Genomic DNA, 12,699 nt, shown 5'->3' with positions numbered 1-12,699 from the left:
TTCAAGAAGTTACGGACCCCAAACCTTTCACCAATACTAAATATTGATATAACAATCCTTTAGTACCATGACATATACTGTATCATAGCACCATAGTACCATGACGTATTGACAAATACACCACAGTAACAGTATAATACACGTTGCACTACGTCATGTTTCAGTGAGGTGCAGCACAATATCATAATTGCATCGATAACTGCGAGTGAGAAAGAGACTGAGTGTGTGAAGGAGAGAGAGTTAATCTGCGGTATCAGTTTCAATCCAGTGCTGCATCTCATTGAATCAGTTCTGACCATGCTGAGAAATACTGGTTTCAGAGTTTACGCTTATCTGAATGACCTACTTCTTCATGTACTGAACTGTAAAAAATTATGTAAATCATCAGATAGATAAATATAAACATCAAAGAAAATAATGCAAAAAATTAATTTATGATTGTATTGGCATAGCTCTAAAGGATCTAAGCCTGGTTTATTCCATAAAATCGTTAAGTGGAATTGAAGTGATAGCACTGCGTTTCTGAAGGCACATTGGATGAATAGATGTGCCTGTAATATAGCAAATAATGTTAAAAGTCACATGCTTTCACCTAAACAGTCAAGCTATGATTTAGAATTTTTGAAAAATGTATTTTATACTGTACATACATTTTATTAATGTTATCAAACTGAGTTTAAATTTGAGTTTAATATTAAATTTATTGATGGTGTATAATAATGAAAAAATTATTCTTCGCACTTTTTGTTCAGCTAATATTTTCTCCGCAATGAAATCTAATGTTTCGAAGAATAACGCAAACACGGTGAAACATTAAGTTTAAAGTGCTGTGTGCTATACTTACAAAAAAGTCTCAAGGACTAATTTGGTCCTATTTACTTGATACAAATTACTTTTGGAAACAAATTGTTTTGAAGACACTGAGGAGAATTTGGACAATGAATGTTATTGCCACCTATTACATTCTGCCTTAAACACTAATACTACAATATCTAGTCCCAAATGAGCTGAACAACATGGGATGCATTTTATAATAGACTGATGAAACTCTTAAAGTTTAACGGACAGTCGAAACAGCATGAAAAATAATACAGAGCTGCTGTAATAGAGCCCAATAAAAAACTAAAGATCCTAAACACCTCTGGGATCTAATTTAGTGTGTTTTATCTTGCTTATATACAAACCTAATATCGTATCTGCAAAACAACCATCATTTATTGAACCATATAATGTTATAGTAAGACAGATACCAGTACACAGGTTCCCCTCCAAATAACACAATGTCTTGAAGATGTTTTAATATTATTGATGATTGCCACGCTCTCCTAACAAGAGATCAGAAGGCCTGATTGAAGCAAATCTGTCTTTTGCCGCATGGATGTGTACTCATGAAGAAAACCTGTCTCTCAGTGCAACCCTTATTCTGTCAATTAGACTTTCAGCGATATTGATTTGCAGAGCGAACTCCACAAATCAATTGCTCCCATTGTTTTGCCATTCCAATTATTCCTCCCGCACTGTTTTCATTGAACCACATTCCCTACTAAAACAGAAAAAATTACGGACACACTCATCCACTAATTCACCTGTGTGTGTTCCCATTCATGTTTGGTCTGAGACTGGATTGCGGTCTAGAAGGAAAGATCTGCTCTAATTACACCTCAGAATTTGCAAACTCTGGCAGTGTGTGTCTGAGGTAATTACCGCACTGACACACTTTTACACCGTTCCAGGGTGTAATTAAGATCATGGATTCATACTGTAGGTACTAATATTGTATGAGCAGTTGTTAATGATGCTTTGCTTGGAGGAGTTATAATGAAATTATAATGGCACAGTTAAGAACGTCAGTTGTTTTCGGCGGTGGCACGGATCGTCCTTACCTTTTCCCACTCTCTTTCCTTGTTCAGCACGATCACAACCAGTTTGGGATACACCTGGTAACCGTCCTCGGTGAAGGACAAATCTCTGCCATCCCAAGTCACGTTCATCATGTACCTAGAGAAAGCAAAAACCTCAGTCAGGTGGCACAAATCTTATCTGCTGCAGTAGGCACGAAAAGAACTTTTCAGCCCAATGATGTTCATTCTATACCTAAAACATCAAAATAACATATGAAGATCATTTTCAACACGCAAACAGACAAAAAGAGGAATTAATGAGCCATCTGAAGACTAATGACTGACCTAAATCAGACGTCACACATTAAGCGAAGATGAAAAATTATTATGAGTTATTATAAGTATCCAATGAAATCTACATGAATCACTACTATTCTTTCTTTTGTCTCCATCTTCAAAGAAATAGAAAGAGAGCACATAGATGTAGAACAGAAAGAAACTAGTCTAAAGGAAACATTCTGGTTTCAATAGAAGCTCTTTATCATTAGTGGCATTAGATTACCACAAAAATTAATTCTGACTAGTTCCTTAGTTTCTTTTTATGTATTTATTTATTTATCTATTTGGATACAGTGGAAAAGTAAACGGGAAAGTAAAGCTGATATTCTTGTGGAATTTTAACAAGTTGTCCAAAGACCACAAGGTGGTGCTAGCGGGTCCACTAAATATAAATATATAATATTTATTTTATTTTTTAATTTTGAAAAACTCAAAATCAAATCTTCTTCTTCTCTCTTTCTCACAACATTAAGGGTGTTGATAAAACCAGATGGGCATTTTTTTGGGGGGAAAGTAAAACCCAAGTAAATAGAGTCTGGATTCTTCTCTTTTCATAATGCCACCCTGTTCTTGTCATATCACTTTAAAAGCGATAAACCGAGGAACACATTGTGTTGCCATCCCAGTTTTCACATGATGTCGTCAGGCATCCCTCAGAGACCCGAGTGGCAAAACACTGGCTGACACAAACCCATCAGACTGCCCTTCTTCCTCAGTAATTATGACCCAGCCATTTTAACAAACCCTGCGGCACAGGTATGGCCTGGTGTTAAGTTTTATACTGCAGTACTGCCAGGTGAGCAGAATTAAAAGTGTGGCATGTTGATTGATTTATGAAACCGGGCGTCTAGTGACTGAATGGCAGTGCAGCTTGTTGAATTGATTGGGGTCCCATTTAGAGTGAGAAGCGAAGGCCCACTCAACCTAGATATATTGCTGAATCCAATTACATTAGACTGTAGGAGAGGAAGAGAATCGATAAGCTCCGCTCTCCTCCACTACATGACATGTTTCCATTCACACTGGGCTTCCTTATATACTTTAAAACTTCTTATATATTTTACACCTCACCCAGTTCCCTGTTCTGTGACCTGTGGATCACTACACTGGTCACACCTGCAGAGCCCCTTTTACCAATTACTGAGGAAAGCTATCTATCTATCGCACAACAATATATTATTAACCTATGTAGTACATAATGAAAAAATATAATGAGGAATTTTATTTATATTTTTTTTACTTTTTTCCCCCCTCGGAACACAAAATGAGAAAATAGGTTGATATGAAATTGTCAAAGCAGTTGTTTTTCAGACACAAAAAAAAGAAAAGTAAAAAAAGAAAAAGAAACCATAGAGCTTGCACACTAACCAATGCCTTGTATATATAAATTATTACTATAATTTTAAAGTCTAAAATAGTTAATATAGTTAATAAAATAGTTTTTTTTTTTATCATAGGCCTGCCAAAAAAATGCACAATGGACTGCCCTGCCATGCCCTACACCAGCACGACAACTAGAGCCGACCCAACCTAACAGACCTTCCATGAACACCTTCCAAGAACCCCAACTCACTTCTCCCTAAAGGCCGGAACACACCAAGCACACAAAGCTGTGCTGAAATACACTGTACAGACTACAGCAGACGGCAAACTAACACGTGCGTTCTGCGCATGCCTGAGAGGAACGAGCTGTTAATATCAGCAGCTATTAATAGTATATGTTTGTCATTCAAAGGGAGAAACCAAAACGATATACAAGATATATATATATATATATACCAAAAATATATACGAGATAAACGCAGATATAAGAAATTTAAACAAAGCAGCGCTTGCGTAGCATTTTAAATATCAGTAACATTAATAACTTTAATAGTATTAAGCAGCTCATGTTGTTATGAAAACATTTGCATATTCGAATGATTGGGAAAGATCACGTAACATTTAAAAAGCCTTCTGTCTGTACTGGCTTTATTCACATGGTACCCGTTTTTATCACTGTTGCTTTAATTCGTGGCACTGACTCGTTCGCTAAACTGAACATCCAATCAGAGCTCTGACTCTCTCCGACACGCTGAATCGGGCAAACTGCCGCCGATGTGAGCTCGATGAGAGCCGAAGAGAGGAACACACCAAACAAACTGTTGATGGCAAACGGCCGATCGATGGCTTGGTGTGTCCCAGGCTTAATGAAATTAAAGCACATACCAACCCCGTACCCACGCTTGCTCACTGTGAACCCTTCATCAAAGTCCTCATTATAGCAGGTGTGCCCGAAAGGGCTGCACAGCTGCTCTGGGATCATCCAGATTAAAATAGGTGGGTGGTACAACTGGCCTGCAAATTTTCACAGTACTTTATATGTGGTCACACTGAAGGAAGCAGCTGCACTTCAACCAGTGGAGTGTGGTCAAATATAACAGTTCCTCGTTAGGCATTTATAGTAACGGGGTTGACACTAATGAGGGCAGGCAAGCTGTTCCCTATGCGACATATAGAATATTTCAGTCATTAGAGAAGCAAGAAAATGTTCCTACTTGAAGTTAGTTAATTTGCGGGGAGTCTGCACTTCTCGAGCCGAACCCACTGCCATGACGGAATGTGTAAATGCAACTCCGAACGTGATATACAAACTAATCCAATAGTTTTTCTGACACGGGTATCTGTGCAATGCTCAATCAATGTCATAAGAGAGCATCGCATCTGTACAACAATACCAGGACAGCTGGGACTGTGGAGGTCTTTTCACCTGGGGCTCTAGGTCTTTCTATGGAAAATATCGAATAACTTTTGACTTGCATCATATTTCCAGGTCCTTAGCATTAAAAAGTTTTACTTTTTAGTCATTATGCTAAGTTCAGTTATATATCCTCTACAAACCCTTCCTCCACTGGCAAGTCAGCAATTAAGCCAAAATATTAAAAACAATGACCAGAGAGGGTTTTGACCGCCTAGTTTTCTGAGGTCTGGGCCACTCTTTAAAAAACAATGCTTTATTCACCATAGGGAGGACGTCAGAGGTTCAAGACTGTTATTTAAACCCAGCTCTTCATAATGCTTCCCATTGTGCAGCTGCCTGCCAGCTTAAATCGCTTTAATGTGCTGTGATGGCCATATAAAAGTATTATTTCTACAGGAGCTCATATTTCCCTTCACTCCAAAACACAAAAGCTTTGAGGAGATGGTATGGCTCGGGTCCTTTAAGGCCAAGGTGCCAAAGACTTTGCTGCTAACCATCCCCAGGATAGAATGACCTGTTGCCACTGCCTGGAAATGCTTAGCCCACTCCAGCTCATATTCCAGCATTATAACTGCCATAAGTCATATTAAATTTTGTCCATGAGAGTTCAAAGTAATAGCGGTGACTCCTGTGGCATTGCCCTCTGTGAAATGGTGTTTTGTTGGGGGTGGTCAGATTGGCTCACGTCTCAATGGGAGTGTTTAAAGTGTCCTTTATTTCAGAAATATAGGGTTGCAGAGAGCACAGCTGACAGCTACCCTTGGTCCCCAACACCAGGGAGGAGGAACACTGGACTCGCCGTGCCTCTCCCCTGTTGACAGGTCTTTTCCGTATTCGTCACTGATATATGAAAGCTAAATTTTGCTACGGTCTGCTTTTCACAGCACTTCGAATGACAGTCTTAAATCTGTCATAAAGGAAACTTTTGCTTGGCGACCTCATTTTTCACCCAGTTTTCTGACACTCAATTTTAACAAGAGCATGAAATGCAGAGAGAGGTTAACTTGCCAGTTTTTTATTTTATTATATTTTTATTTTTTAAAGTAAAATGCTGTGCCAAATATATTCCCTGCATTCACAGCTTATATATTGATATGATTTTCTGTAATTTTCTGCACAAACAAAATTAGCAATAATTATTATTATTAAGATTATGAGAAAAAATAATTCTAAATATATAATTTAAAATAAATAAATAATTGTATTTAGCAAGGACACATTAAATTAATCAAAAAAGTAATACAAAATTAAAAAAATAGTAAAGACAGTTTCAAAAGACTGTTTCAAATAAATGCCTTTCTTTTGAACTTCTATTAATCAAAGTTTATACAAAAATATATATAAACTTTCAACTTTCAATACTGATACTAACAAGAAATGTTTCATGAGCCACATTAAAATATATATGAACATTCATTATATTTCATATTAAAAAAATGTATTGATATTTTCTTTACTGATTTCAAATTATGTCAAAAAATACAACTTTAGAGGCACTTTGACAGCCTATTTTTAAAAGATTCAAAAACAATATAATCATATCTGTAAAGACATTCTATATTCTATACTTCTATCATAAAATCTATCTTTAGAATATCAAACACAGTAACTGTCAGTGTTGGGCAAGTTACTCTGGAAATGTAATCAAATTACTGATTACGGATTACTTTCAAAAATTATCACGTTACTGTTCTGAATACTTTATTTCAAAAGTTTAATTAGTTACATTACTAGTTACGTTAATTTCTCCATGAAATTTATGAAATCCCAGCATACACACTCCCGATAAATATTTGTTATTAAAGCATCAACATTCACAGAACACTGTTATTTTTAACTAAAGCAAACATAGGTTGCTGCGTGCATAGTTTTGTAAAAAGAGGGCCGGCAAAGAGCCCTGCATTTATAATCTCTAAAAGACATCTCAGTTCATCTCAATCTCACAAATCTCTGTTATAACATAATAAATATATGTATAATGAATCTTTCATAATGTCTACAATTCGTGAGTCATAATGAGAGGATTCGTGAGCATGCAAATTTCAGCACTGTATTGCTCAATTCTGCAAACACGTGTGTAGCCTACAGTATATTTATGTATATAAATGTATATACAGTATACATTTATTTGTTTTAAATATTTTATTTTTTAGATATTTCCATTTTACGGCAGTCCCATGCATCAATTTTATCCCGCACACACACGAGTGTCTACACGCTCGCACCAGCATCTTGTTCAACGTCGCACTCTGTTGCATCGGGTCTCAGGAGCAGGTCTCTAATCTACTAAATGCACTTGACTCGACAGTGTGTGTGCTACATCCTTTTTACAATCTCTAGATTATAAAACACTGCATTCTGTCAGCAATGTAACGTGGCAGTAACATATAGAGACCTCAGCTTTCAACTATACTCTAATTACTCTAACAAAGTAATGCGTTACAGCCCAACACTGTTAAGTGTATCATTAGAAAGCTAGTGCATAAAACTTCAAATGTGTTTCTGGGTCAAAGTGATTTAAAATGATGGAGTAGTGAGTCTAAATCTAACAAAATTAAAATCTAATATTTACAGAAATATTTTGACTTGGCTATTTTGTGGGAATTATCAATCCAAGAACATGAATATTTTCAAAGAATCCGATAACCTCCGTAGATCTGATGATGTGCATGCCTAAAAAGTCTAAATACAAAAAAGACCCCATGCAGTCAAGCCTCTGGCCAAGCCTTTGACCATCTGTGCTGAGATTATCAGGATTAATGTACCCTAGACACCAGGGTGAAAGTGTAACTCAAGCAACACCGCTCCATTACAAATGGGGCAATTCAGCATGTCTGCTCAGCACTGGCAGGTACCACAGAGGCATATGGGTGAGACAGACTAAGGACTGGCAGCATGCAAGCAGGAGCAAAAGCAACAAAAGCACTCTGGCTCATCACGAGCACTTTACATTTGGAGAGCTCTCCAAGTGTAGCAAAGTCTCCATGTTGTTCTGCCCTGTGTAAAACATTATTCATTAAAAGCACCGGAGTGCTGCACTGTGCCGTCCCGAGAGAGTTTGAGAAGCGTAGCAGTACCCACCTCTGGGTGTCTGACCAGTGCTCTGAAGCTCCCTGAAAACCTCACTTAGCATTTCCCGTCTGCCCCCTCACTATTAGCTTACTCAAGAATGCAGCTCATGCTGTGAAACATATTAGCAGTGTGTAACAATACATTTTGCATATGCCTGACCCATGCCTGTTTCTTACAGACCTCTTGGGTTGCTTTTTCCACCCCCTAGTTTACATTTTCCACCTGACTGACCAAAAACTGTATTTGCTCACATAAAGTCTTGTTTCCACTTTTTAAGTGCACGAACAAGACCAACTTGTGACTTATGTTTTTTGTTAAAACAAAGTATAAGCTTTCAAGGCAGGTCTATTTTATCAGGACATTCAAACAAAAAAAAAAAGTTTTGATGCTCTTTAATGTGTTACATCTCATGTGATTTGTGTTTAAACTGTGGAAAAATGGCAATGAGATAACAACTTATCACCACATTTATCTCATGAAAGTTAACCAATGTACAAAGGTAAAAAAATGAACAGTCCTTGTTTGCTTAAGAAATTAATATATATATATATATATATATATATATATATATATATATATATATATATATATATATATATATATATATATATATATATATATATATATATATAGGGACCTGTCAGAGCCCTCAAGGCCCTCAGACAGGGGCTAAGCTATTGAAATTTTTTATTTTTTTTCAAATTTAGATGACAAACTTTTAAATATAATTTTTTTATGAAAAGATATGATTTCTACGGTGACGCATTGCTGCCTCAAACATAGTATTTTTTTTCCACTCACATTTTTGTCTTAAAAACGAGATGTCATTTTAACATCATCTTTTCTCGTTAAAACAACATCTTTTCTCGTAATAACGAGATGTTTTCTCATTAAAGCAACATATTTTTCTCGTAATAACGTCATATTATGTCATAAAAATGATATGTTTTCCCGTTATTATAGATATGGTACATTATGTGAGCGATAAGCGACCGCGCTGCTGTCGCCACAGTCTGACATAAACGAGGATCTGCACGCTGCTGAAATTATTTAAATACTACACTGTTTTAAATGTATTCTGAAATGTATGAAATACATGAAATGTATTCTGTCTACAATATAGTGCTATCCAATAGGCCTAACTGCACTCAGAACCATTACTCAGTTAGGCCATGATCAGATCAAAACAGTTATTATTGAATAATTGACTCTTGGCTTATTATTTGATTTAACAACAAATCAAAATACAAAAAAAAAAAAGAAAGAGAGATCTTCTAACAGCCTTATAATAATAATAATAATTATTATTATTATTATTATTATTATTATTATTATTTCGTTCTGTTTGGGGTAAATGAAATGAAAATGAAAATTAAGCTAGATTTTTCATATTTTTTGTTAGTGGGTTAAAAATTGAGATTGCTATTTGTGCATGGGTGGCCCTAAAAACGCTACTTTTTCACTCAGCCTTTATTTACTTTATTAAACTTACTTTTGTTTTTTACTTAATTAAATTTACTTTCTTCACTGTCTATCCCATCACACAGAATAAGAGTTCACCTCATGTACTACTCTGCAAATTAGTCACAATAACGTTTCTTCATACTGTCTGGCTGTTGTATAGGCTATAATCCTTACAAATATACATCTCGTATAAATTACAACACTACTCTGTTCGGCGGCGCCGGCGTGATCTCTGTGGGATACATTGTGATAACATAGGAATGCGATGCACGGCTTGTTTCAGCTAAATATATAATTTAATAATATATAATCACTAATACGTAATTAATATATAATCAGACTCAGGTATTAAAGCTGTTTACGCTTGTGAAACAAATATTAAAGCTTAAGCCCATTTGTTTACCCACAAACAAAAATAGGCCTACTAAAAATCGATCTTAATTTTCGTTTGCCCATTTTCAAAAAGAGCAAAATAATAATAATAATAATGATTATTATTATTATCATTATTATTAGTCTATTATTATTGTTATTATTAGCCTATTAGAAAATTTCTTTATTTTTGTAAAAAAAAAAATGTGTGTTTCGATTTGTTGTTAAATCAAACTTTAGTCATTCAAATAAAGAAATATTAAGCCGAGAGTCGATTATTCAAAAATAATCATTTATTATGTGCAGTTATTGGATAGCACTATACTGTAGACAGATTGGAGATGTTTTCTAAAAAATATGCCACTACGATTAAAACCATTATATTAAAATACATTTAAAACAGTGTAGTATTTAAATAATTTCAGCAGCGTGCAGATCCTCGTTTATGTCAGACTGTGGCAACAGCAGGGCGGACAGTCGCTTATCACTCACAAAATGTACCATATCTATAATATAATATCGTTTTTATGACATAATATGACGTTATTACGAGAAAAATATGGTGTTTTAACGAGAAATTATGTCATTTTAACTAGATAATTATATTGTTTTTACAACATAACATCTGGTTTTTATGAGAAAAGATGTCATTATAACTAGAGAACATCTCCTTATTACGAGAAAAGATGTCATTTTAATGAGAAAAGACATAATTGAGTGGAAAAAGATTATGTCTCTGGCAGCAACGCGTCACCGTAGAATTCATTATTTCACAATCATCATCTAAATAAAATAAATACAATTTATGTCCAAATAAACTCTTCAAATCTGCCTATTTAGTGAATATGTTAAAATAACTTTTTCTAATCTTCTCCATATCAGAATCTTTCCGTCTAGTGTTTGTGGCTCTGTGATTGTTGGTCCAGCTGTGAAATTACAGAAGGCCAAGCAATAGTAAACCAATGAGAGTGTAATTTTAAATGACAGAGAAAACTGACCAATCATATCTTTCCTCTAAATGGGTGAGCCTTGTTATCACTAACTTTATTACAAGTTCCGCCCGGTGCCCACTGTGGGATCTCTCCCTGTGTTTCATCCGAAAGGGCTCATCCCTATACCCTAATCCCTTTTAAAGGGTTTACCCTCCAGAGTGAGAGCTTCGAAGTTTTGAATGGTATAGGGGACCAAAAAACTGTTTCTGAAGTGCCCTTTCCGACAGGCGTCATCATCATGCAAAGAATATGGACAAAAGGATCATGGGAGCCCGAAGTATCCATCAGTTGTACATCAGTTGTACCTTCATTCCGAAGGGTTCTTTGAAGTGGCCAGTTTTGAGCACTTCGGTTTGAAACGACCGTTCAATATGGCGGCCATGATTGTTTTCACTCCAAATTGTTCTTCAGAGGGTAATATATTGGAACGCACCGTTTATTTAAAATATATATATATAAACTGATAAAATGTACCATTTAGGTACTAATATGTACCTTTAAGGGGTAAATAGGGTATAAAGGTGTACCTTTTGAAAAAGTACCACCCTAGTGACAGCTTTTGTATTTTTTTTTTTTGTACTTCTGCGAGTGTGTGATATTTGCATTATATTTTTTCAATTGTATTCATTAAACTTTGTTTGGAATCTTTAAAGATCACTTGGAATTTAATGACAGCCAACTAGAGACATATTAGGTCTATCATTAAAAAACTGAGACTTTTTTGCAAATGCCCTGTATGCCCTATGTTTCTAACAGAGACCTCTTGGGTTGTTTTTTCTACCTTTTCCTTTTTCCACTTGACTGATCAAAAACTGTGTTTTCCCACACAAACAGCCCTCTTGTTTCCACTTTTAAAGTGCAGGAACTGGATGGACAGGCTGTTGACAGAAAGCACTAACATACAGTACCACTGACACTTGGATAATAGCCCAGCTCTCATCTTTCACTCACTTGTGTAATGCGCTGGGTGGCAACTTGGTTTTTTCCAATTGCCCATAGCAGCTGGTTTTGGCCTCTGGGATGTCCCCAAACTCTTCCAACATAGCTGCAGCTGCCGTGGTTATAATCCCAAGCCCATCACGAACCCTTGCCTCAAGAGGATAGTCCCAGTCATCATAGGATACAGAGATCATTCCAGAGGGGAATGGATCTGGAGTGATGTCTGGGTTGCCCGTGGTCGAGCTGGGCACAATCCAGATGTACCCGAAACCGGTCAGGCCCAGTGATCGGGCCTCTTCCAAGATTGAACCCGCTTCATCCTTTGAGCAGTACAAGAGGATGACTGGAGACTGCACCTTCTTCAGCTGGATCTGGGTCCTGGAGTCCCCATCTACGACGTCCAGGGTGATGGTGTGCTGGAGGTCCCAACCGACAAAGCTGTTGTCAACTGTGGTCTTCAGGATGGCAATAAAATCCTGGTAGCCTGGAAACTTACTGGTCACTATGGAGAATTCATGCCAGTCGTACTCTTCCATGATGTTGAGCATGAGCAGCGCCTCCTGTTGGATAGAGGCCCCGAACTGGAAGAATGTAGATTTTACATCCTGTTGAACAAAGAAAAACAAAAGAACAGTCATAACATGATAAATATAGGTTTTCAGCTGTCAGCATTAGGGATGTACAATATACTATATCCGGTACCAGTTTAGTTGTCGGCCTATTTATATATACAGTTTACCTTTGCTTTCATCTAAAATTCACTTACAATTAATCTTTATAAACATTTTAAAACTATTTAATCATAATATTATTAGAATTTTAATATTAGTGCATCCCTAATAAACGTCAAACTAAAAACAGTTAAACAGTTGAAATTAAATAATTCCCTCACATGCACTAGAACAGCCAGAATAGAAGAATTTGAAAGCTCTGAACTCAA

The 12,699-nt window shown here is 36.2% G+C and overlaps 1 protein-coding gene across 1 annotated transcript in view; it reads right to left on the bottom strand.

Moving 5' to 3' along the window:
• Positions 1-12,699, bottom strand: part of LOC132149076 (glutamate receptor ionotropic, NMDA 2A-like) — a 148,973-nt gene that overhangs the window by 45,374 nt on the left and 90,900 nt on the right. Inside the window, exons 3-4 of the mRNA XM_059557994.1 lie at positions 11,772-12,364; positions 1,884-1,998 (exon numbers count right to left, since the gene is read on the bottom strand). Coding sequence (XP_059413977.1) covers positions 1,884-1,998; positions 11,772-12,364 — 708 coding nt within the window. The remainder of the gene's footprint in view (positions 1-1,883; positions 1,999-11,771; positions 12,365-12,699) is intronic.

Source organism: Carassius carassius, chromosome 9 (assembly GCF_963082965.1).
Source record: "Carassius carassius chromosome 9, fCarCar2.1, whole genome shotgun sequence".
Taxonomy (NCBI): domain Eukaryota; kingdom Metazoa; phylum Chordata; class Actinopteri; order Cypriniformes; family Cyprinidae; genus Carassius; species Carassius carassius.
This window is presented reverse-complemented; position numbering and strand designations above follow the sequence as displayed.